At 43.5% G+C, this 27,337-nt stretch overlaps 1 protein-coding gene across 1 annotated transcript in view; it reads right to left on the bottom strand.

The window, feature by feature from the left end:
* The window catches only part of TBRG4 (transforming growth factor beta regulator 4), a 1,565,288-nt gene that overhangs the window by 838,728 nt on the left and 699,223 nt on the right, over positions 1 to 27,337 (bottom strand). The window contains exon 7 of the mRNA XM_044066066.1: positions 1,479 to 1,589. Within this exon, the coding sequence (XP_043922001.1) occupies positions 1,479 to 1,589 (111 nt within the window). The remainder of the gene's footprint in view (positions 1 to 1,478; positions 1,590 to 27,337) is intronic.

Below are 27,337 nucleotides of genomic sequence, written 5' to 3'. Positions count from 1 at the left end.
GTGTGCTCTTAAGGGTAATTGTGCTTGATGCAGACAGGTCTGCATCTGGAAATATTGAGTGTATCCATTTGTATTCCAAGTGAACATCCCTCTCCAGTGTCAATGGTGAGGATTCAGGTTCATCGATCACTGGCCCAGAGAGGGGAAGTCACATAATGGTTGGCAGTGGTGAGACCATCATGTTACTGTTTCTATTAAAGGAGGAAGACTCAAAGTCAAATGCTGAAATCAGAGGAGGTAGCTGATGTAACAATAGAGCTAAGCAGGTAAAAGACAGTCCACCCAAGGTCTCAAGATGTGTCCTGGGAGCAAGCAGCAGCCCTTCACCTGACTATCTTAAGGGGTAACCCAGAAATAGGAGATTAAACGATCTTAAGAGAAATGGCAAAGACTGTGCAGGTCAAAATAAGTCAACAAGGATGTTAGATACTGATCTGACTACCAACAACCAACGCAAATCCAGAAGCACGGGAACAATACAAAGGAAGGGAGATGCTCCAGTCACAAGCCTAGCTGAAGAATTATGCATCCATTTAGCTGGACCAGGGTGCCACCCGCTATCCTAAAGTAAATGGCTTTACAGCAGTTCAAGCAACAGAAGAATTCCACCTGGCAAGAAAAAACAAACCTGGAGCTTTACACCCTGTGTCAGTATTGTTTGTGACACACAAGAAATTCTGTAATCTTAGCTTGGTACATGCCACTGTAGCATATTTATTAAAATGAACACAAGGCTGAAACTCAGGGAAGGAACTGGAAAACAGAACAGGATTAGGCAATGAAGTATGAGCTACACAGTGCAAGACAGAAGCTCAGGCAAATGAGTTCAGAATGAGACAGAGGCATTACAGAAGGGATCTGGCAGGTTAGGCAAGGGGCAGGCCACACACTGAATATTGAGTTAAGTACAGATAAATTCAGATCAGATCTTTGTTCTTAAAACTGCCGCATGACTTGGATTGGCTAAAAGACAGAAAACACCACATTTTTTGTTTTGATTTTTGCATCCAGCAGCATAGACTTCTAAACCATGTGAAAGTGACATTTCAGGAGCCATCTGCTAACACTTCCACAGGTTACTACTGCTAGAAATTGAATGTTACCAAGCAGCCTTAAAAGCTATCATCAAGACAAACTAGAACTTATATATTCAGCAAGATGCTGTCACTCACAAACTATCTTTCATAAAACCAGGTAACTTAAAATGGCAAGGTAACAACTCTACAACAAATGCAACCATTACAACTGCCCTTAAAGGACATTCTTCTGCTGTACAAAAAGGGGAAATGGTGATCCAGGTAGATAAATTGATACAGTTAAACTACAAGAGACTTCCTCACACAAATTACCTCCCCTTCCTTTGCCTTTTACCAACATTCAAAAGTAGTTAATTTAAACTAAAACAGTTAAACACAAGCATACTACCAATATTACTTCCTTTTAAGATAAAATGAATCTAAGACAGGAACAAGGCTTACCACACCAAAAAAAGAATCTACTTTGGCAGGATGGTAATTCAAACGAGCAAAAGCCATGATGATGTTGCATAAATGTAGTGGGTTGTACTTTTCAAGGTTGTCCATGACATGCTGTTAACAGAGAAGCACACAGTTTTAAATATCAAGGAAATGAACAGTTTCAGAATGTAAAACATGGTGCAACAGTTCACAAAGAAAGAATGGAAGATTATGAAAGCAATGTCACTCTAAAATCCACCCTCTGAGAATGATGAAATGAAAACATCTGCCTGGTAACATTAGTAGCTCGATATCTCAGGTCTCACTTATGCATACCAAATTCTCTAACACTCAAAGTGGACATTGCCAGATAGCATAAATGGACAGAAGGGCAGCCGATAAGTTGGATGAGGCACTACTAAGTAGCTTTTCCAGTCCAATACTGGTCTTTGTTATAATGATTACACTCACATGCTTCACTTTATGGACCGTTACAGCACAGACTCCAAAGCAGTCACATACGGGTTTCTGACATTCTGTGGTCTAGCCCCACTTAAATCTTTCAAGAATACCTTGAAAAACGACTGTTCATTCACTCACTCACTCCTCCACCCTCTCAGAGGCACTGAAATCTGTACTTCTTCCCAAAGCTGGACAGATACAATATGGTCCTGTAGGACCTTAACATAAATGTAGAAGATGGAGTATGTTCAGTGCTGCAATAAGCCAGATGGACACCATGCCTCTGGATATCAGAATGCCAGTGATACAAAATCGTTGTTTACTCATGCTATCTTTTTTTTTCTTGCATTCATTCCCTGTTAATCACCCCCTCACTTCCACCAAAGGAGAGGTCTGCAGCCAAATCAGCACTGACTGACCTGGAGATAAGGATCCCGATGGGTAAACCAACCATGCCTGCAAACTGCCTCAACAAAATATAGGTCCACTACAAGAAAGGTGGATACCTGGTTAGGGAATTCTTCCTCCCTTGCTGTTCGTCTCTTACCAGCCCAGTCTTGATGGTGGTGGTGTGCCAGCTGCAGAACTCCTACTTTCAAGGCTGTACTCCCAGCGGTAACCTACCCAAGGTGCAGAACGCTCCCCTCAAAGGCAGAAGCACACCAATACTGTGAGGCAAAACAAGCTAAATAATTCTTTAAGTGTGTATGTACATCCCTGTATTATAAGCCATTTGCATTAGGAATGGCTGCAGACATATCACTATACCATCAAACTCCCCTCCTATCCCTCCACGTTAGCTTTCAACACACTCACCTTCCTGCAAACTAAAAACTCAGCATACACAACATTTACAGTTGAATTACTGTAAGTGCTGTTCTAATTACCAAATGCACAAGTACCATGGATATAGGCGTAAAGCTACTTGACTGATTGTTTTTTTTTTTTATCCTCTGTATATTGTGCTAACTTGGCTCTTCTTGCTATACTCGGCCTCACTCCGTCCCCCACCTCCATTCCCACCCATCCCCCTCTCCTAAAATTTATACCCTTTAAACCACACCCACCACTCTACATTGTCCAATCACTGTATTCTCTCAATTAAGCATTACAAATTCCCTTGCCCAAGCCTCCTCTCAACTCTATACCCTTCTCAAATCACCACATAAACTATCAACTTTAAATGAACTGCTTAAAAAATAGCTACATATTATTCACCACAAATTAGTGTACTCAAACACTTACTCTTGGTAATTTGCTATAGTCACCTCAACTCCTACAACTGTAATTTCACTAACTTATCTAGCCTAAGCAACAAAGCTACAACATGCTCTTCTCTCACATTTTCAAACTCTCAGCTCTTACTTTTTTCTCCTATCACCATACTATACCAATATCAGCACCTCACCATATCACAACTACTACGCATACTACAAAATTTACTTCACTCAAATACTGCATATACCCAAGCTCTCTTTCACATAGCAACCTATGACCACATTGTACTAAAACCCTCACCATGCCAGTGTTCAAATAAACCATCCTCACTATGCGGTTAAGTACTTCACTAAAATCATAAAACTAACTGCATACACTGGATTCAGGGTGTCACTCATCAGAGACATACATCCAAACCCTGGCCCTCTTAATCCTATCAACCTTCTCAAGACAAATACACTCCGCAATAATCTGGTACCCTATACTAATCTGGTATGTCCAAGGGTCAGTTTCAAGGCTACTCTCCAGTCCAGTTGGTGAATCTGGGAACTTTGAGGCAATGTTACAATTGCCTTATGTGCACAGACAACCCTCTCCTCCTTCCAACAAACTCTAATACATGTGAGAGATGCAGTTACACAGCCAAACTGGAGGCAGAGCTCTCTCAACCCAAGACTGGCATAGTCAGTCAGGAGGAAAAGGTAACCACCCACACCACAAATACAGTCTCACACAGACCTATTGCATCTCCATACCAAACACAAACACACAAAAACATACTCGGAGGCTCTAAATAAAAATCTGCCTAAACAGCAAAGACCTCCTAAGCAGATATCCAAGCAACAGCCACCCCTCAACAATACCCATGAATCACATATCTCACAAAATCAGTGTGCCTCACAACCACAGCCATTAAGGCCAAACAACACATCAAATACACTTTTTATAGGGGACTCTATTGTCCGGCACACTGACGTCCCGCTCACCAGACTGAACAAGGAGAAGGTCACTGTAAGCTGCCTGTCGGGTGCCAGGATCCACCACATAACGCAAGCACTCAGGTCACTCCAAAGCAAGTACAAGTATGACTCCGTCATTATCCATGCTGGTGTGAATGACCTGAGACGTACCTCCCTGGACTACATGAAAGAGACAGAGGAGCTCTCTGACCATGTAGCCCAGGCTGGTATGACCCTGACCTTGAGTAGCATCTTGCCCTCACCAAGAATGATGCCACAGTATAAAGACAAAATCATCAGTTTCAACAATTGGCTAAAGTATTGGTGTCATTCAAAGGGGATCCAGTGTCTGTCAGCCTAGGATGACATGCTCGACAAGCCACGTTGCTTCGCTAGGGACGGCTTGCATCTGTCACCCTTAGGCTTTCGTATACTGGCCAAGGCTCTTGCCACCCCCATAGTGCCTTTTTTAGGCAAGACTCAAAGGACAAACCCACCTCCATAGACAACCCAAGGATAAAAAAACTAAAGGTAATGCTACTCAATGCCAGAAGTCTAAACCTCAAGATGCACGCACTCGAGGCTCTCCTCAGTATGGAGAAAATAGATGTCTGTGCAGTAACAGAAACCTGGTTCAAGGCTCCTGAGAGCACCCCAGCACTAAGAGGTTATAACTCATACCATGCGTTTCGGCCCCAAAACCCGGACCGAAGCACAAAAGGAGGTGGAGTATCTATATTCATCAAAGATACCTACACCTCCAGATTAGTGGCACTGCACGAAGCATCGGAAACCATCCATGCGCAACTAACAGCGGGCAAAACTGCCTTTCAGTTTGTATCCTGCTACAGAACACCCTCCCTATTACAGGAACCCCACTTGGCATTCCTGAGAACACTGGAGAATATGAAGGTCTCTCCAAACACTATGTTATTGGGTGACTTCAAGTACCCAAACATTGACAGGGAAAACTACTCAAGCCCAAACACCCTCGCCCAATGGTTCCTTGAATTTATAAACTCTAACGCAATGGAACAACTGGTCACCACTCCCACAAGAGGGAACAACATATTGGACCTGGTCATCACCGACATGGGGACTCTATGTTCCACACCAGAGGTAAACCCCTCATTGGTAAGATCAGACCATAAACAAATTTCTCTGGACATCCATATCCTGTCCACACCCCCAGCCAAGGAAATCACTGTAAAGAATTTCTCAAAAGCCAACTTTGCACTTCTCAAGACTGAGGTGGAATCCTTCAAAGCCCCTGGGCCAGAGGATAATACAGCCCAATCTGCAGAATCCTTTACAAATGCATTCTATGAGCACCCGCAGGAAATGCATGGATCGTGCTATTCCAAATAAAACCAAAACTCACTCCTCCAAAAACAGGAGGCTGGTCTGGTGGACCCCGGCCATAAATAAGCTATACAACAGAAGGAGGAAGCTACTACACGAAAGAGCAAAATCCCAAAAAGGGAAGGCATCTCTTATCAGTATTAGCAAGAAACTTCGATCCCTCATAAAATCATCAAAGGCCAATTTCGAAAGAAAAATTGCCCTAGACACTAAAGATAATCACAAGGCCTTCTTTAGTTATGTCAGGAACATGGGCGGAAACTCCCAGATATGCTCTGAATTATTGCATAACGGTACAAAATATACCGAACCTACAGACATAGCCAACATCCTGGCAGAGAGATTCAGCGCAAACCCCCTTCCCCCAAAGGAGCAAATGCCTATCCCAACTGAATGTAACCTCCCTGACATCACAGATGCACAGGTGAAAGCTGACCTCTCCAAAGCAAAAAACACAGCATCTATGGGACCGGACGGTCTCCCAGTCTGTGTCTTACACGAGCTCCAAGAAGAACTGAACCCTCACATTAAGTCACAGTTCAAACTTAGCCTTACTACAGGATATGTACCCAAAGAATGGTGTACAGCTACAGTGGTCCCACTCCACAAAGGTGGTGCCACAATGGACCCCAGAAACTATCGCACCATAAACCTGACTAGTCTGGTCTGTAAAGCTATGGAGCGTATCATCATGGAACTCATAAACAAAGACATTGGGAGCCTCCAGACACTGGACCCTACCCAATTTGGCTTTGTTAACGGCAGATCTTGCCTCTTAAACCTAGTTGATTTCTTTGAAACAGTTACCAAAGCCACAGATGAGGGCAAGGTAGTCCAGACAGCCTACCTGGACCTCGCAAAAGCCTTCGACACAATACCCCACTCAGGTATCATAAATAAGCTTACCAGCTTAAATATCAACCCCTATATATCACAAGATGGGTTGCAAACTGGCTCAGAGATAGAACCCACATTGTCAGAATCGCAGGTGCCATGTCCGAATCCAAACCAGTTACAAGTGACATCCCACAGGGCTCAGTTCTGGGACCTCACTTGTTCGGTATATACTTCTCTGAGGTTCAGGCTAACACAGGGGGATTATGGCTGACAAAGTTCGCAGATGACTGCAAACTGGGGGCCATAATCGAATCTCCAGCTGACACAAGCATCCTCCAAAAGGGTCTCACAGAGATGGATGCTTGGTGCCAGAACCACGGCCTCAAGCTAAATGCTAAAAAGTGCATAGTCATCCCCTTTGGGAAAAACAAGGTGCCTACAAAGTACCACATAGGTGGTAATCCATTAAGTACAGAAGAAGTAATTAGAGATTTGGGGACCAAACGTAGATAGTAATCTTTCCTTTGATAATCACATTGCCAAAGTGGTTAGAAAGACCTTCTATATAGCCCACCTTATCATGAAAGGGTTCGCATCTAGATCAAGAGAGGTCATTGTGCCCCTCTACTCATCAGGCCTATAATTGAATACAATGCCCCTTTTGGGATGTACCTTACCCGATACCTGCAGCAACTGGAGAGACCCCAAAAGTACCTCACCAAGAGGATCATGGGCTACAAACAGATGTCCTATGCAGCTCGACTAAAGAAACTCCATCTCTACTCAGTTGCTTACCACCTACTCAGAGGCGATCTATGCCTAACGTACAAAGCCATGTCAAACCCAGAATTAATGGACATGCTCCACCTCAAAAAATCCAAGTCCCTTAGAGCTACACGCTCCAGGGACCTAAACCTCAGCACAAAAATAAATAGGACATGCTGGAGGGACAGATTCATTTCCCAGAGGCTCCCCTCACTCTGGAATAGAATCCCAATTCATGTTAGACATAGCCCCTCGCTGACCCTCTTCAAGCGAAATTTGGACGCGTGGATGGGAAATCGCAAATTCTCCCCTGGGATCTCCCCAGTGTCCCTGCTAGACAAAGGCACAGTAAACTAATCTTAAAAGGGTACCTTCTGTGACCTACTTTACAGAGGCACAGTAGGCTAATCTAATAGGGAGGCAGAAGCCAAATACACTCTGGCGAGGCTTATAAATGCCCTAGGGCAGATAGCCTAGTATCTACCTATGAACAATCTACCTTACCTCTTCAGCAATGCTACTGATCTGCTAATACTAAACATTAATATTAGAAGCCTATCAAACAAAGTCCATGACCTCCATGCTAATCTTTCCCTCTGCTCATCAGATGTAGTACTTCTAACTAAAACATGGCTAAAACCTGACATCCCCAATAATGAAATGAATGCCCCTGGCTATAATTTACTAAGCAAAGACCGAATAAACAAAAAGGAGGAGGTGCTGCATTATTATTTAAAGACCAACTAAATGTCACAGCATTAGATATACCAACTCCAGTCCTAGGTACTGCCGAAATTTTACTTTCTAACCTAAAAATTAACGCTTGAAAAACTAGCAATATAATTGGATGCCACTTTCCACCTGGTAATAATATCCACCCTTGAGAACTTACTCCACTCCACCGGTGTAGAGACACTCCCTCAAGAAATCATTATTCTAGGAGACTTCAACACTGACTGCACACCATGTAACTCAACTATACCCACTACTCATATCAACCTCCACGGATTCAGTCAGCTAATCCAATCTCCTACTAGAACTGACAAATCAACAGACCATCCATCTATCTTAGACTAGATAATGTCAACTAATCCATCACAAGTCAATCTGGCTGCCTACCTGACAGCCTGAGTGACCACTTGCCTACCTATATATTTAGGCACTGTCCAATGCTAGAAAAATCTGCCACCTTCCAATAAATATGTAATTTCAACTCATCTGACCTCATCTCAGCACTAAAAGCCTGTAACTGGAATCCCACCAAGCAACTCAACCTTAATAAAGCTGTTAGGTACTTCAGCTCCACATTCTTAAACATACTAAACTCCCACTCCACTTAGAACCATTAGAATTAAGTCTAACTATACACCCTGGTTGAGCAAAGGAACCACATCTCTGCTTCATGCAAGAGACAAAGCTTGGTCCAAATGGCACAAAGCAAAATTAATAAACTCAAAACAAACATACCTAGAACTCAGAAACAAAACCAAAAAAATGATCATAACAGACAAAATAAACTACTATCATAGCATACAAATGAAACAACATAATCCTAGAAAGTTTTGGACAGCTATTAATAATGTTCTTCAGCCAGGAAAATCTAAGACTCCTTCCCCTACTACTGCAGACACTTCAGCTAATACTGCCAGCCAATTTAACAAATTCTTTACTGAATCCATACTTGAACTTGCAAATTCTCAAAGTTACCCTGGCCCCAATAAAAACAAACACCTTACTAATGCAGACAGCTTTATCTTTCAACCTGTCTCTGTAAACCCGATTAAAAAAATTACTTAAAAAGCGAAAAACAACCACACTGGCTACAGATGAAATCCCAGCTGAATTTTTAAAAATTCCCACTGACGTAATAGCATATCCAGTAACCATCCTTATCAACTTCTCCATTTCCAAAAAAACTTGCCCTGACCTCTGGAAGGTCTCCCATATTATTCACCTCCATAAAGGGGGCAACTCAAAAAACTAATAAATTACCACCCCATAGCTATACTGTCTCCCCTCTCACAAATACTGGAAAGGTATTATTCACAAACAATTGTGGAATACTTCAACACACAAAAACTGCTCACTAACACTCAACATGGATTCAGGTCTTACCATAGTACAACCACTGCTTTCATGTCATTCATTCATAGTTAATGGGCATAGAAATGATGGCAAATATGTTTCAGCCATCTTCCAAGACCTTTCCAAGGCCTTTGACATGGTTAATCATAGCAAGCTTATAAAAGCTGTCAGAACTAAATCTTAGCCAATCCACTATCACATGGTTTCATAATTACCTAACAGGGACACAGCAGGCAGTTAAACGGTACCAGGAGCTATCACCTCTGCTCCCAGTAACAATAGGGGTTCCACACGGCTCCATTCTTGGACTTCTACTGTTTACTACATTCACCAATAACCTTTACACCTCTACTCTCCACTCCTCACTCATCCAGTACACAGATGCCTCTACATTAGTCTGTGCCTCCTCTTCCCTTCAGAACCTCCACCAGCAAACTCAAGCTTCCTTTCTCTCTGTCAAATCTTGGCTTACTGACCCACCAGTTAATACACAACCCAAACAAAACAAAACTTATCTTCCAACCTACACAACATAACAATCCTGAGCTCTCACTTAATATCACATCCAACAATAAAACTATCCGATCTCCTGTTACCCGCACAAAGCTTCTTGGGGTTGTGATTGACTAACATGAAATTTGACATCCTTATCTCGCTCACCATAAAGTAAGTCCATAAAAAACTAGGTACTCTATACAGAAAAAAAAAAGTTCTTCAACACTGCTAGGGCCACTGCTGCATGCACACATCTGAACTCTACACTACTATATGCCTCTCCAATCATCACCAACCTTAGAAAATCTGACAACCAAATTAGAAGCCTGCTATAACAAAATCGCCAAAGTACAGATCACACCATTGTCTAGCTCTCAAACAGCTCAACTGGCTTGAACTTCCTCACCTACTTCTGTATAATCAACTTACCCTGTTACATAAAATTCTATATCACCCCGAGAAAAACACCTTCACTATGAGACCTGATAATTCCATACTCCTGTACCAGAAACCTCTGCTCCAAAAACAAACTTATCCTCAAAGTAACTAAAGATAATAATGCCACTGGTTCATCCCTCTACTCTAACACAACAGCCAAACAATGGAATAAAGGTCCCCCTCTCATCACAGCTATAGCTTCCATACATGAATTTAAAAAGTCCTTAAAATATCATTTGTTGAATTCACGGTTCTGCAACTGAGACAGTCCAGGTTAATACTAGGACCCCTCCCTTATCTACATAATTCTGTACTTAATGATCACTCCTTCATCCCATACTTCTCCTCTCATCACATCTCTTATAATTACACCTACTGGTACAGTACAGTTGTGTACACGTACCATAAATGTAGATGTTCGGGTGTAATCACTGTTGCAGTCACTAAATTTGGGTAATCTGCTGGCAGGTTGCCCTCAGTCGGGCTGAATAACAAAGTCGGGTATAAAACATGCAGTCAACGCCATTTTCTTAGTTTTTCTTGCCCCAGATGTCAGGTGCCCCAAAAAGGTAGCAAAAAATATATATGTATATATACATGCATCAAAATAAACTTTACCTTCATCTACAAGCAAATACACCACATAGGTTGTAGAAGATAGAGAAGGAAAGATAAATTCCAGAATGACGGGGTGATGGCAGGTGGGTAACCTGGCCTGCAACAGTGAATACACTCTAACATCTACATTTATGGTAAGTGTACACAACTGTACTATGTTCTTCGTGTCTCACTGTTGCAGTCATTACATTTGGGTAGAATCCCAAAGCTATGGTTGGGAGGCTGAAGCTAAACAGCATTAGGTGCAGCTATAAGGCCCTGCAGAGCTGCGGCAGCAAAGCCTGCCCTGGACTTAAGAGTACAGAGGCAAATAATAATGCTTTGTAAAGGTGTGAACAGAACTCCAAGTAGCAGCCTCTAGAATGTCTTTGGTTGGTACTCCTCTGAAAAAGGTTGCTGAAGTAGCTGCAGCTCTAGTGGAATGAGACCCAATGCCCTTGGGCACTGGTTTATCATGGTGTAAGTAGCAGAAACAGATGCAGTGGCTTACCCACTTTGAAATGGTCTGCTTTGAAATAGACTTTCTTTCTGATCCTGCAGCATATGTCACTAGTAAATGCTCAGTTTTTCTTAGAGCTTTAGTCCTGCTCAAGTAGAATCTTAGCTGTGTACGTCCAAGGAATGCAGAATTCTTTCCCCCTTGTTCTGCAGATTTGGATAAAAGGTTGGCAGATGAACTGCTTGGTTAAGAGCCACACTGGAAACCACCTTAGGCATAAATGTAGGATTTGTCCTCAGAGACACCCTGTCTGGGTAAAATATGATAAAAGGCTCTACAGCCATGAGGGCCTGTAGCTCTGAAACTCTTCTTGCTGAAGTAATTGCTAGTAGCAGAGCTGTTTTCCATAAGAACTTTATATCAGCGGTAGCAGCTGGTTCAAATGGGGGCAGGGTGAGCTTTTCCAACACATAATTGAGGTCCCATGCAGGCAATGGTGATCTTCTAGGAGGCCTTAAATTTCTGGCTCCTCTAAGATACTGTTTTAGTAAAGGATGAGAAAAGATTGGTGGCTCTGTATTGTAATGAGCCGAAATGGCAGAGGCATGGATTTTAATTGATGAGAAAGATAGGCCTTTGTCAAGCATCTCAGTTAAGTGTTGTAATATCTGAGGAATATTTGGTTCTGCTGTATCAGTTCCTTGTGCTTGATTCCAAGCACAGAATCTCTTCCATTTATCAGCATAAGATTTTCTAGTACTAGGCCTTCTGGCTTCCAAAATGACATCAATCATAGCTTTACTGAGAGGTGTTTGTATAACTACATGATCAGCCATGCTGCCAGGTTCAGTGTCTGGATCTGATTGTTTTGCTGGGACAGCAGTTGAGGTCTTTGAGGTAAGGTCCAAGCTGGGTACTGAGACAAGTTCCTTAGGATTGGGTACCAGTATTGGCGGGGCCAGTCCTGAGCAATTGGTATCATCTTTGGTTTCTCTTGTCTGACTGCTAGGAGGACCTTGGGAAGAATAGGCGGAGGAAGAAAGGCGTAAACCGATAGGCGTTTCCAACTGAAGGATAGGGCGTCCACTTTCCATGCTTGTCTGTGATAAGTCCTTGTGCAGAATCTTTTCAATTGATAATTTTGAGGAGAGGCAAATAGATCTATGTCTGGGCTCCCCCATTTCCCTATTATCATGCTGAAGACTTGTGGATTTAGTTTCCACTCGTGAGGATCCATAAGGTTTCTGCTTAAATAGTCTGTCAGAGCATTTTGCTTCCCTGGCAGGAATTGAGCTGAAGATGTATTTGGTAGGTCAAAGCTGTGTCCCACAGTGCCATGGCTAATCTGCAAAGGGGGTAAGAGTGTGTGCCCCCTTCCTTGTTTATATACCACATGACCGTGGTGTTGTCCGTCTTTTATCAGTAGTTGTCCTGGAAGAAGTAAGTCTTTGAAGGCTGTTATGGCACTTTGAACAGCTAGCATCTTTCTGGTTGATATGTAGATGCATTTGTTTTGGGGTCCATATGCCCTGAATGCAACTTCCTGCCATGTGGGCCCCCCCAGGCATAATCTGATGCATCTGTTGTTAAGGTTTGGCTGGCAAGGGGTAGAGTGAAGGCCCATCCTGTGTTTTGGTGACATGCCTTTGCCCACCATAAAAACTTCTGTTGTAGGCAGGGAATGAGAGGAATCATTGTTTCCAGACTGAGAATGTCGACTCCATAAACATTTTAGGTACCATTGAAATTTTCTCATATGCAGTCTGGCATATGTAATCAGTAGGATGCAGGATACCATGAAGCCCAAAGCCTGCAGAATTTGTCTTGCAGATAACTGGGTTTTTGTTGCCATCAGTTTGAAGTAAGCAGTCAGTTGCCTTTGCTTGTCTGGCGTGAGGTAAGCCATCTGAGCAGTTGTATTCAAGCTTGCACCCAGGAATGTTATCTTTTGAGAGGGTACCAGTTGTGATTTCTTTTCGTTTGTGAACCCTAGGCATGTTAGAAGCCTTTTCACAAATGCCAGGTGTCGAAGAAGAATGTCCATGTTCTCTGTTTGAATGAGTCTAAGGAAGGGTATATTTGTATACTTCTTTGTCTGCAAAATGCAATTACTGGTGCCAGGCACTTTGTAAAGACCCTGGGCGCAGTAGATAAGCCAAAGGGCAGTGCAGAGAATTGGTAATGCATTAAGCCAGCCTTGAATCTGACGTATCTTCTGCACAATTGTATTATTGGGACATGCAGGTATGACTCTTGGGTCTAATGTCAGCAGCCAAGCATTCTTCCCCAGCATGGGCAGAAGCTGCCGCAAAGTCAGCATTTTGAATTTTGGAATGTCCAGGTATGTGTTCAAAATCGATAAATCCAGTATTGGCCACCAGGCCTTGTCCTGAGTACCAAGAACAGTCGAGTAAAAACCTTGTCCTTTTACCTGTTCTGGTACTGGCTGAATGGCCCCCTTATCCATGAGGGATGTAACCTGTTTCTGTACCTCTGCCCATTGATTTTTTGGCAGATCTGGCCAACCATTTGCCATTGGCAGAGTGTGGAAATGGAATCTGTATCCCTGTGGTACTATGTTTAATACCTACTTGTCCTGGGTTATTAACTGCCAATTTTGAGCAAAAAGTGCTAATTCTCCCCCTAAGGGTGCTGCCAAAGGATAAGTGCTTGGTGTAGGCAGAGGGAAGTCATTGGGACTGTTTTCTGTAGGTTTGCTCTTTATCTCCTCCAAATGTGTAGGCAGAAGCGCCCCATTGCTTTGACCTGTATGAATCTTGGGCCTGGTATCTGGAACCCTTAGGGCGTCTGGATTTGCCCCTTTGAGCTCTGTCTGACACAGGAAAGGACCAATTTTTTTGTAGGCCAGTGTCTACTGAATCTTGGTGGCTGCACTTGTAAGAAGGCTTTAACAGTTTGCATAGACTTAGCTTTGTCTTCCATTTTCTTTAAAACCTCTTCTGCCTTAATACCAAACAAGAGTATCATGCTGTAAAGGTGCATCTAGCAATTTAGCTTTAACATGATCAGGCAAATTTGTTCTTTTAGCCAGGCATGCCTCCTAATCACAGATCCAGTAACTGCGGCCCTGCAGGAGGCCTCTAAGGAATCAAAACCACATTGCAAAGTATGCTTTCCAACCTGTTCAGCTGCATGCAATAATTCCTGCATTCTATATTTTCTGCACATTCAGAAATCAACATCATTTTCTGTTTCAGCAATCCCATAACATGCTGTTGATACTAAAGCATATGAAATTGACAGTTTAAGGCCCAGATTGCCAAGGTTGCAGATGTATAAACCTTTTTTCCCCATCTGTCCAGTGCCCTTGAATCTCTGTCAGAGGGGGTAGGATTTTTTGCTGTTGATGCCTTAACTCCCTTTGGACCCTGTGAAATGGTTTCAGGATCAGCAGCAGGGTTTCTAAATAAACATTTATGCGAGTCCGGGACCCTGTAATATCTGTCAGGCTTACTGGGAGCTATATCTGTCAGGCTTACTGGGAGCTGGAGGTAAGGAGTCGTGGGTCAAGCTTGACTCTGAAAACACATCATCCACAATGTCTAAAACAGGGGAAATGGCTAATGGCCTGTGCTGAGGGAGAAGAAAGAAATTCCTGAGCCTCTTTTTTGATTGAGAAATCTTAACTCTTCCAGTGAAAATGCTCCCTCAAAGTATGCCAGGTTTCTCCACATGAATAATCCTCAGGAGGAGATGCAGATGATATAGACTCCTCTGCATCAGAATCCTTATAGGGAGGTATAGATAATTCTTGATCAGAAGAGGAAATGGAAACCTGATCTGAAGATTCATAATCAGTGTCTTGCCTAGGCCTCTTATCTGAAGAGGGATGGATAGCCCTGATCATGGTAATAAGGTCTTCGGCCATTTTGATCATCTGTTTTTTAGGCATAGAGGCCTGTGCACTTGGCTCATGTGTCAGTTTTTTAGTTTTAGAAGTTGCTTTTGTCTTTGGTTTTGCAGCTGTCGTCGGTTTGATATACAAATGTTGAGGTCTGAATACACCCTCAGAAGCCAGTGCCTGCTCAGCGGCTCCGGACCCATCCGAGGGAGATACATCCATCGGTCCAATACCTTGAGTATCTTGTGGCATGCCGGACTCCACATGGGTGTCGGTAGAGGCCTGCGACTTGAAGGTAGCGGGTATCAGGGGCTGAGAAAGCGCCTCACTGAGTACCGGTGAGCCGGCAACTGGCTTAGAAGAAGCTTCGTCGTTGGTTTTGGATCTCGACTGCTTTTCTCTGTCCTTTTCTTTGCATTTTTTGTGTACTCCGATAGTTGGATTGCTAATCGATGACATTTCTGGGTAATTAAATCTGTTTACAAAATACTTTGAGCAAAAATATAGAGACGCTTAATAGTGCATTGGTTAAATCTAGCACAAAACCAACAGCCAGGCACGCTGTGATCAGGGTCTAGGCAAAGAATACAGTATAAACGGAAATCCTTATGAGGTATTTGCTTCCCACAAGTAATACAATTATTAACTTTTTCTGACATTGGTATGGAGCAAGAAAAAAGTTTCCCCAATGGGGTACTTAGCTTTAATGAAGACTTCGGTTCTGAAACTCAAACTCGAATATTTCAGTAGTCGGCCAACTGGCAGTTATGAAATGCTTCTGCTTTGGGTACCGCGCGGCAAGAAAGACTGAAGAAAATGGCATCGGCTGCATGTTTTATACTCCTGACGACCTGACCTCATGGAAGAGGAGATAGCAACCGACGCAGGACCCAAGACTTTGGAATTCAGGCCGACTGAGGGCAACCTGCCAGCAGATTACCCAAATGTAATGACTGCAACAGTGAAACACGAAGAACATCTTACCCTTGCTGTACTTAATGACAACTGCTAAAATGTAACAACTACTTTCTGTTGAAACTAATTTTAAACCTTTGGTGCTATTATCTAAATCCAGGTGATATGATCAATAATGCTACTTGTCAGTAATGTACTGTACTGTGTGAATTCAAATTGAAGACTATTACTGTTGGTATTACTGTGTGTAAATGTCATTTGTGGAGCTTTTCTCCCTGGGCCTCTGCTGAAATAGGACTCATGTCTAGTCGGACTTTCCCCAGTAACCAAATGTAAAAAACTAGAGAGGGTAGGTGAGTAAAAGAGTTACGAGGGTAACCACCCCAGCTCATAAATGCCCACAAGAAGAAACAAAGGAGAGGTAGGAGGGAAGCAGTACCACAGTAGCAAATGTACTAAAGCATCTACAACTGTGGTTACATTCATACACAACTGTACACTTCACTGTTTCAGAAATGACACTTGGGAAGATTCCCAAAGTGCATACAGCACAGAGTGGCTGGCACTGAGTTGACGTGGTATGCAGAAGGCCCTGTAGGATAGCAACATAAAACCCTGCTTTTGGTCTAGAGGAAAAGCCCATGTTTCAGTGCTCAGAGAATGGGTGGATGTATGGTCACGTAGCTGCTTCCACGTCAGCTTGAGTGCTGGCCCCTCTCAGAAATGCAGTGCTGGCTGCTGTTGCCCTCACGGAATGGGCTTCAACCTAAGCTGTATTGTCTTGCCATTAAAGGTGTAACAGAAGCAAATAAAGTGTGGTAGTTATTTTGATATGGTTTGTTTGGAAACAGACTTCCCCTACTTCAGCTCTGCAAATGAAATGAATAGCTGTTCAAATTCTTCTTATTGTTTTAGTTCTGTGAAAGAAATAACTGCCTATGCTCACAAAGGACAGTAGAATCTTTTTTCCCTTTTTTTGATGAACTGAAAAAAATACAGGTTGATAGCCTTATTCAAAGACAATTTTGTGACACCTCTGTGTATGAAGGTCAAGGGAGTATGCATCTATAAGGGGTAAACAGCAGCCTGCAACTGCAAGCTATGTGTGTGTTGGGGGAGGGGTTCTTCTGGTAATGCTCTTCCACACAGGATGGACCATCCTTGGGTAAGTCGTGCTCTGACTCCTAGGAGCAACTCCTAACCCTAAGACAAAATAATGACCTGCCTGCTGGGCCTGGAGGGAGTAGGTGAAAGTGCAGGCATTCAAGCCTGCCATGAGTCTTTTGCAGGCACAGATCTCAAAAGGTAGTACTGCAACAGTGACTGATGAAAAGCATCCCAGACATACACGGACAGGAAACCAAGGCCGCAAGCCAGGAAAGCAGGTGATGGAGGGACCTGAATTTCAATGGCACATTCCTCAATCACCGAAGGTGACAAACCGGGGTGCAAAATCCTCTACTGAAATCCCTGGCATATCCAAACCCACGGAAGACCTAATGCAAATAAATAAATAAAAATAAAATAAAATGGTCCAATGTACGAATGTTGAACTACCATAATTTAAAGGGAGACTACAGAAACCAAGATCATCAAATCAAAGGCCCAAACCAAATAAAAAGGATAAATGGAACCCAAAAAGGAACCATCAACAGCAGCTCAAAAACAGATAAAATGCCAACATAACACAGCTTAAAAAAAAAAAGCCAACACAAGCAACAAACACACAGAAACACTGCCCCCCCCCCCCCCCCCACACACACACACACAGGAAGCACTACTAAACAATGTTAAGAGGTGCGGGGCAAAGCCTGCCCTGGACTTAGAGACGAGGCAAATAATGCTTTGTAAAGGTGTGAACAGAACTCCAAGTAGCAGCCTCTAGAATGTCTTTGGTTGGTACTCCTCTGAAAAAGGTTGCTGAAGTAGCTGCAGCTCTAGTGGAATGAGACCAATGCCCTTGGGCACTGGTTTACCATGGTGTAAGTAGCAGCAACGGATGCAGTGGCTTACCCACTTTGAAATTGTCTGCTTTGAAATAGCCTTTCCTTCTGATCCTGCAGCATATGTCACTAGTAAATGCTCAGTTTTTCTTAGAGCTTTAGTCCTGCTCAAGTAGAATCTTAGCTGTGTACGTCCAAGGAATGCAGAATTCTTTCCCCCTTGTTCTGCAGATTTGGATAAAAGGTTGGCAGATGAACTGTTTGGTTAAGAGCCACACTGGAAACCACCTTAGGCATAAATGTAGGATTTGTCCTCAGAGACACCCTGTCTGGGTAAAATATGATAAAAGGCTCTACAGCCATGAGGGCCTGTAGCTCTGAAACTCTTCTTGCTGAAGTAATTGCTAGTAGCAGAGCTGTTTTCCATAAGAACTTTATATCAGCGGTAGCAGCTGGTTCAAATGGGGGCAGGGTGAGCTTTTCCAACACATAATTGAGGTCCCATGCAGGCAATGGTGATCTTCTAGGAGGCCTTAAATTTCTGGCTCCTCTAAGATACTGTTTTAGTAAAGGATGAGAAAAGATTGGTGGCTCACCAATATTGTAATGTGACCCGAAATGGCAGAGGCATGGATTTTAATTGATGAGAAAAGATAGGCCTTTTGTCAAGCATCTCCAGTTAAGTGTTGTAATATCGGAGGAATACGCTTGGTTTCTGCTTATATCAGTTCCTTGTGCTTGATTCCGCCATGCGTAAATTCTCTTCCATTTATCAGCATGTAAGATTTTTCTAGTACTAGGGCTTCTTGGCTTCCAAAGAATGACATCAGAAACACAGCTTTACTGAAGGAGGTGTTGTATAATCTAAGGTATGATCAGCCAATGCTGCCTTGGGTTCAGATGTCTGAGTTGATTGTGCAGGAGTTGGTTCTGGGGGATCGAAATTGTTTTGCTGGGACAGTAGTTGAGAGTCTTTGAGGTAAGGTCCAAGCTGGGTGTTGAGACAAGTTCAGTGAGGATCGGGATTTACCAGTATTACGGGCCAGTCCGAGCAATTAGTATCATCTTTGGTTTCTCTTGTCTGGACCGCTAGGAGGACCTTGGGTAAAAAGAATAGGCAGAGGAGAGAAAAGGCGATAAACTCAATTGGAGTTTCCAACTGGAAGGATAGAGGCGCTCCATTTTCCATGCTAAAATCTGTGATAAGTCCTTGTGCAGAATCTTTTCAATTTGATAATTTTTGAGGGAAAAGGCATTATAGATCTAGCGTCTGGGCTCCCCATTTCTTATATTATCATGCTGAAGACTTGTGGATTTCAGTTTCCAATCAGTGAGGGATCCATAAGGTTTCTGCTTAAATCGAGTCTCACAGAGTATTTTTGCCTGGCTGGCAGGAAATCTCGAAGCTGATGATGTATTTGGGTAGGTCAAAGCTGTGTCACCACAATGCCATGGCTAATCTGCAAAGGGGGTAAGTGTGTGCCCCTTGCTTCATTTTATATACCACATGACCGTGGTGTTGTCCGTCTTTATCAGTAGTTGTCCTGGATGAAGTAAGTCCTTGAAAGCTGTTATGGCACTTTGAACAGCTTGGATCTCTTTCTGGTTGATATGTAGATGCATTTGTTTTGGGGTCCATATGCCCTGAATGCATCTTCCTGCCATGTGGGCCCCCCAGGCATAATCTGATGCATCTGTTTTTAAGGTTTGGCTGGCAGGGGGTAGAGTGAAGGCCTGTCCTATGTTTTGGTGACATGCCTTTGCCCACCATAGAAACTTCTGTTGTAGGCAGGGAATGAGGAGGAACTTCATTGTTGTTTCCAGACTGTAGAGAATGTTGACTCCCACATAGAACTTTTTAGAGTACCATTGAAGTTTTCCCTCCCCTTATGCAGTCGGACATATGGAATCAGTAGGATACGGTGATGCCATGAAGCCCAAAGCCTGCAGAATTTGTCTTGCAATAATCGTGGGTTTTGCCATGCCATCAGTGCCTTGAGTAAGAGTAAGTAGTCAGTTGCCCCTTTGCTTGTCCACGTGAGGTAAAATACATCCTGAGCAGTTGTATTCAAGCTTGCACCCTTAAGAGATAAGTTATCTTTTGAGAGGGAATTTACCAGTTGTGTGTGCTTTTCTTTTGGTTTATTGTGTACCCTAGGGCATGTTATAACTCCTTTTTCACAAAGCGCCAGGTAAAGTCGAAGAAGAATGTCCTTGTTCTCTGCCTTGGAATGAGTCCAGAGAAGCTTTGCACATTTGTATACTTCTTTGTCTGCAAAATGTCACAATTATACTGATTGCCAGTAGGCACTTTGTAAAGAACCCTGGAGCACAGTAGATAGTTTCGAAGAGCAGTGCAGAATTGGTAATGCATTAAGCTGTAAAGCCTATGAATCTAGGAGTGTATCTTCCTGCCACGCATTGTATTACTGGGACGTACGGCGGTATGCCTCTTTAGGGTCCTAATGTCAGCAGCCAAGCATTCTGGCCCAGCAAGGGCAAGAAGCTGCCGTGAAGGTCAGTATCTTTTGAATTTTGGAATGTCCCAGGTATGTGTTCAAAAATCGATGGAATCCAGTATTGACCACACCAGGCCTTTGTGTGTCCTTTCTGGAGGTACCAAGAACAGTTTAGTAAAAACCTTGTCCCCTTTTTTCCTGTTCTGGTACTGGCTGAATGGCCCCCTGTATCCATGAGGGATGTAACCTGTTTCTGTGCCTCTGCCCATTGATTTTTTGGCAGATCTGGCCAACCATTTGCCATTGGCAGAATGTGGAAGTGGAATCTGTATCCCTGTGATACTATGTTTAATACCTACTTGTCCTGAGTTAACTGCCAGCCTGACAAAAAGTGGCAAAAATTGTAAGCCTTGCTAAGGGTGCTGCCAAAAGATAAAAGTGCTTTGGTTGTAGGCAGAGGGAAGTCATTGGCTGACTGTTTCTTCCTGTAGGTTTGCTCTTTATCTCCTCCAGATTTGTAGGTAGAAGTTACCTCATTGCTTTTGACCTGTATGAATCTTGCTAGCCTGGTATCTGGAAACCCTTAGGACGTCCTGGATTTGCCCTTGAGCTCTGTATGACACAGGAAAGGACCAATTTTTTTGTAGGCCAGTGTCTACTGAATCTTGAGAGTGGCTGCACTTGTAAGAAGGCTTTAACAGTTTGCAGCTAGACTTAGCTTTGTCTTCCATTTTCTTTTAAAACCTCTTCTGCCTTTAATACCAAACAAAAGAGTATCATGCTGTAAAGGTGCATCTAAAGCAATTTAGCTTTTAACATGATCCGGCAAATTTTGTTTGCTTTTAGCCAGGCATGCCTCCTAATCACAGATCCAGTAACTGCAGCCCTGCAGAGGTCTCCTAAAGAATCCAAAAACACGTTAGCTGTAAAAAAGTATGCTTTCCAACTCTGTTCAGCTGCATGCAATAATTCCTGTCATTTCTGCAATTGGCTTTCACATTCAGAAATCAACATCATTTTCTGTTTCACCAATCCTGTAAAACATGTTGTTGAGGGCTCAAAGCATAAGTGAGTCTGACAGTTTAAGTCGTGATTGCTAAGGCGGTTGTGATGCTGAGCAACTTTTCCCCATCCAGTGCCCTTGAATCTCTCTCGTCAGAGGGGTAGGATTTTTGCTGTGGAGGCCTTTAACTCCCTTGGACCCTGTGCAGCCAGTTTCAGGATCAAAGCAGCAGGGTTTCTAAACAAAATGTGTATGCAGGAGTCAGGGACCCTGGGTAATATCGGGTCAGGCTTACTGTTTGGAGGTGTAAGGAGTCAGGGTCAAGCTTGGACTGGAAAACACATCATCCACAATGTCTAAAACAGGTGGAAAATAGCTAAAGGCCTGTGCTGAGGAGAAGAAAGAAATTCCTGAGCCTCTTTTGATTGAGAAATCTTGACTCTCCCAGTGAAAATGCCCTCAAAGTATGCAAGGTTTCTCCACATGAATCCTCGGAGGAGATGCAGAGATGGTAAGTAGACTCCTCTGCATCAGAATCCCTATAGGGAGGTATAGTTAATTTTTGATTGTGAAGAGGGAAATGGAAACTATCTGAAGATTCATAATCAGTGGTCTTGCTCTAGACTCTATCTGAAGGGGGGGATGGTAGCCCTGATCATGGTAATAAGGTCTTCAGCCATTTTGACTATCTGTTTTTAGGCATAGAGGCCCGTGTACACTTGCCTGCATCGCTTTTAGTTTGAAGCCAGCTTATCTTTGGTTTTGTAGCCGGCCATCGGTTTGATATACAAATGTTGAGGTCTGAATACACCCCTCAGAAGCCGGTGTCACCAGCTGCTCCAGACCCATCCGAGAGAGATGCATCCGCCGGTCCAAATAGCTTGAGTATCTTTTTGGCATGCCGTGGACTCACATGGGTGTCGCAGAGGCCTGCGACTTGAAGGTAGCGGTATCAGGGCTGCAAAGTGCCTCATTGAGTACCACAGTGAACCGCAACTGGCTTAGAAGAAGCTTCTCGCCTTCGGTTTTGGATCTCGACCGCCTCTCTGTCCTTTCTCTCTGCATTTTTGTACCGTGTAGCTCTGGATTGCTATCTTCACTATATTTCTGGGTAATTAAAACTGTTTCCAAAATATCTGAGGCAAAATATAAGCAGACATTTCATTATGCTACAATCTAGCACACAAACCACAGCCAGGTGCACGCTAGGATCAGGGTCTAAAGTAAAGGAATACAGATAAACAGAAACTTTACAGGTATTTGTTTCCCACAAAGTAATACAATTATTAACTTTTCTGACATCTGCATGGAGCAAGAAAAAGTTTCCACGGTGGCCTCGGTTTAGGCGAAGACTGAAGTTCCTTGAACTCAAAAACCTCGAATATTTCATAGTCGGCCGATCACACTTGCCAAAAATGCTTCTGCTTCTGGGCACCGCGCCGCAAGAGTATCATTTGAAGTTGTACCGCGCCAGCTGCATGTTTTAAAATTCTCCTGACGACCATCGCCATGGAAGAGTTTATAGCAAACTCCACGAGGACCTAAAGACTTTGGAATTAGGAGCCGACTGAGGGCACCCAAGCAGCAGATTACTCCTAAATGTAATGACTGGGTAAACAGCAAAACACGGCGAACATCTTACCCCATGGCCTTAATGACAATCAAGAAATGCAATAACCATTGCCGGAAACTAATATTTTAAACCCTTTGGTGCCATATTCAAATCCAGGTCATAATTCAGCATACCACCCCTGCCGTGCGAATGTACTGTACTGTGGGACCCAAACTTGAAAGACTATTACTGCCGAGACATCAGGTAATGTCAGGGAGCTTTTCCCGGGCCTTGGCCAGGCCAGGGACTCCAAGGTTCAGTCGGATTCTTCCCACAGTAAAATCAAACAAAACTGAGAGGGTAGGTGAGTAAAAGTGAGTTCGATGGTGCAACCCCACCCCTGGCCTGGCAAACGCCTGCCAAGAAGGTTCAACAAAGGAGAGGCAGGGAGGAAAGGCACCCAGCTGTGCAGCAAAATGTACTAAAAGCATCTACAACTGTGGTTAAGTATCCATAATAACAACTGCAATTTCCTACTGTTTCAGGAAACACTGGGCACTGGGAAGATCTCCCAGGCGTGTACAGAAAGCGCTGGAGTGGCTGTGGCACTGAGCGACGGGTATGAAGGCCCTGTGGAGGATATGTAACATAAAACCCGCTAGTTTTGCACCAGGGGAGAGAAAGTCCATGTTTCAGTGCCTGCAGAATGGGTGATGGCGTATGGTCATAGAAGCGCCCGGTGCCGCCTGTTTTCGCCTTCAGAAATGTAGTGTTGACAAGGTTGTTTCAATGGAATGTATTTCAACCTTGTTGTATTGTCTTGCCATTAAAGGCAATTATGAAGCAAAAATAACGGTGGTAGTTTTGATATGGTTTGTTTGGAAAACAGACTTCCCCTATCAGCCTGGCAAAGAAATGAATAGCTGTTAAAATTCTTCTTACGTTTTAGCTCTGTCCAAGAAGCAACTGCCTATGCCTGCTAAAGGTGGAGGCAGAATCTTTTTCCCTTTTTTGATGAACTGAAAAAATACAGGTTGATAGCCTTATTCAAAAACAATTTTGTGGACACCCCTGGGTGGCGTGAAGGCTTCCAAGTGGAGAGCATCTATAAGGGTGTAAACAGCAGCCTGCAACTGCAAGCTATGTGTGTGGCTGGGAGGGTTCTTCTCGGTGGGCCGCTCTTCCGCCAGGATGGACCATCCTTAAAAAGTCACACTCTAATTGCAGCAACTTTAACCCTAAGACAAACAATGAGTCTTACTCATGGCCTGGAGGGAGCAGGTAGTGCAGGAAGTATCTAAGCCTCTGTGGTCATGAGTCTTTGCAGCAAGGAGGTTAAAAAGGTGTACTGCAACAGTGGACTGATGAAAGCATCCCAGACAAGGCAGGAGCAACATAGGAAAACCAGCGCCGCAAGCCAGAAAGCAGGTGATGAAGGAGGTGGCCCGAAACCTCAATGGTGACATTCTCAACCACCCAAGGCATGCAAACCGGGGCGCAAAATCTGGCTGAAACCTATGTCCAAACCCACGGAAGACCTAATGCAAATAAATAAGTAAAATAAATAAAAATAAAATAAATGGTCCAATGTACAAACAAGTTGAACCAATAATTTAAAGGGAAACTACAGAAACCAAGATCATCAAATCAAAAGTGGACCAATCTAATCCAGGCGGCTAAATGGAACCTAAAAGGAACTATCAACAGCAGCTAAAATAGATAAAATGCCAATATAACACAGCTTAAAGCCAACACAAGCAGCAACATGCAAGCAGCCACTGCCTCCCACCCCCACACACACACACAACACTACGAACACCCACAGGTGCTAAACCCCTGAAGGGAGCAGTGCACAAAGGAAGAAATGGAGAAAAGCCTAGAACAAAGTATACATAACAGTAAAATGAAAGCTAATTTAATTTGGTTAAAAGCCAAATCAAAGAAAAAGAAAAGACTTTATACTGGAAAAGTTAACAAACTAGTTCGGCCTTTTAGATTAAACTTAAATATTTCCAACAGCAGAAAACAAAATTGGAAACGGAATAGACAGGTGCAGGTTTTGCCGGAAAGAGGAGGCCTCTAACAGCCTGGGAAATTAGAGAATTCAAGCCCAGGTAGAGCATGCTTGGGTTCACAATTGTCCTACAGGTTAAAGTCTGACCTCCTTAGAGTAGTTAACCCCAGGGAGCAGCTTGAATGCAGCAAGAAAACTTGTGTGATGATGGTGGGACACCACCCCACGTAAACGTGAGATGAGGATATCCAGTGAGCTCCAGGAAGAGCCCCGGCTCCTGTCAGACCCAGATGTAAAAAGCTTATCCATCTGTGGAAATCCCTATTGCAACGCACAGGCTAAGACTGCTCACAGCAGTCTGAAGCACACACACCCTTCCCTGCCACAGCTCTTCCTCAGAAGAAAAAAAATTAAAAGGTCAGATTCACTCCGAAACACTGGCTGTCCAAGTCAGCAGATACACAGTCCTTCCAAAAATGAATGGTTTGGTTAAGAGCCACCCTGGACACTACCTTAGGCATAAATGTTGGGTTTGTCCTTAGAGAAAACCTGTCCGGATGGAAGAAAATAAAAGATTCCACAGCTGAAGTTATTGCTAGTAGCAGAGCTGTTTTCCATAAGTGTTTTATCTCAGCTGTATTGGCTGGCTCAAAAGGAGGCAGTGTGAGCCTTTCCAAGACAAAATTGAGGTCCCATGCAGGTATTGGAGCTTTCCTTGGAGGTCTTATGTTTTTGACCCCTCTGAGGTACTGCCTTAGCAGTGGATGTGAAAAAATAGGTGGGTCCGTATTTTACTGAGCTGAAATGGTAGAGGCATGGATCTTAATTGATGAGAAGGATAGGCCTTTGTCCAGCATCTCAGTTAGGTATTGTAAAATCTGAGTAACATTTGGTACAATCGTGTCCATTCCTTGTGCCTGGTTCCAAGCACAGAATCTCTTCCATTTTTCTGCATAAGATTTTATGGTGCTGGGCCTCCTGGCCTCCAAAATAACATTCATAACTGCGTTAGAGAGAGGTGTGTTCTGAATGGTTACATTATCCGCCATGCAGCAATATTTAGGGTTCTGAGTTGGCTATGTAGGATCTGATTGTATTGTTGGGTCTGCAAATGAGGAATTTGAGGTAATATCCAGGCTAGGCCTTGAGACAAGCTCTTTAGGATTGGGTACCAGTGCTGGCGTGGCCAGTCTGGGGCAATCAGTATAATTTTTGGCTTCTCTCATCTGACCTTTAGGAGTACCTTGGGGAGGAGAGGCATATACTGTAAGGGCTTTCCAGCTGAATGATAGGGCGTCAACTTTCCATGCTTGTTTGTGATAAGTCCTTGTGCAGAATCTCTGTAGTTGGCAGTTGTGAGGGGAGGCAAATAGATCTATGTCTGGACATCCCCATTTCCTTATCATGCTGAAGATTTGTGGATCTAGTTTCCACTCATGAGGATCCATGAGGTTTCTGCTTAGTTCGCCAGATATTTTCTTTCCTGGCAGGAATTGTGCTTGCAGGTGTACTTGATAAGTCAATGCTGTGTTCCACAAAGTCATGGCTTGTCTGCAGAGGGGGTAGGAATGTGTGCCTCCTTGCTTGTTTATGTACCACATGACTGTAGTATTGTCCGTCTTTATCAGCAGTTGTCCTGGATGAAGTAGATCCTTGAAGGCTGTCAGGGCATTCTGTACAGCTAGCATCTCTTTTTGATTGATATGAAGATGCATTTGGCTTGCAGGCCATGTGCCCTGAATACATTTTCCTGCCATGTGGGCCCCCCAGGCATAATCTGATGCATCTGTTGTTAGTGTCTGCCTTGCTGTGGGTAAAGTGAATGGCTGTCCCTTGTTGTGGTGACAGTCCTGTGCCCACCATCGAAACTCCTGTTGCAGGCAGGAAATGAAGGTAATTAATGTTTCCAGGCTGTGACAATGGTTGAGTCCAAGCACTTTTTATATACCACTGTAGTTTCCTCATATGCAGTCTTGCATATGGAATTAGCAGAATACAGGATGCCATGAAGCCCAAAGCCTGTGGAATTTTTCTTGCAGATAACTAGGTCTTTGTTGCCATCATTTCGAAGTAAGAAGTCAGTTGCCTTTGTTTGTCTGGCGTGAGATAAGCCATCTGGGCAGTTGTATTTAAGCTTGCACCCAGGAATATTATCTCTTGAGAGGATACCAGTTTTGATTTCTTTCGCTACTGTGTACCCTAGGCAAATTAGTAATCTTTACAAACGCCAGATGCTTAGTAGAATGTCCTTGTTCTCTGCTTGAATAAGGCAGTCCACAGTCAAGGAATTTTTATTCCCTTTCTGAAAAATTTTGCCCGGATTTTTGAAATGGGCGAGAAAAAAAGGGGTCAAGAAGGAGGGTTGGCCAGCTTGAATCTGAGGTACTTTGAAATTTTGAGGGCAAGGTTGTTGAGGTCCAAAGTTCCCCCGGGCCCTGGGCCCCCCAAAAAGGG

This window comes from Protopterus annectens, chromosome 3.part0, assembly GCF_019279795.1.
Source record: "Protopterus annectens isolate FY-2018-M chromosome 3.part0, PAN1.0, whole genome shotgun sequence".
Classification (NCBI taxonomy): domain Eukaryota; kingdom Metazoa; phylum Chordata; order Ceratodontiformes; family Protopteridae; genus Protopterus; species Protopterus annectens.
This window is presented reverse-complemented; position numbering and strand designations above follow the sequence as displayed.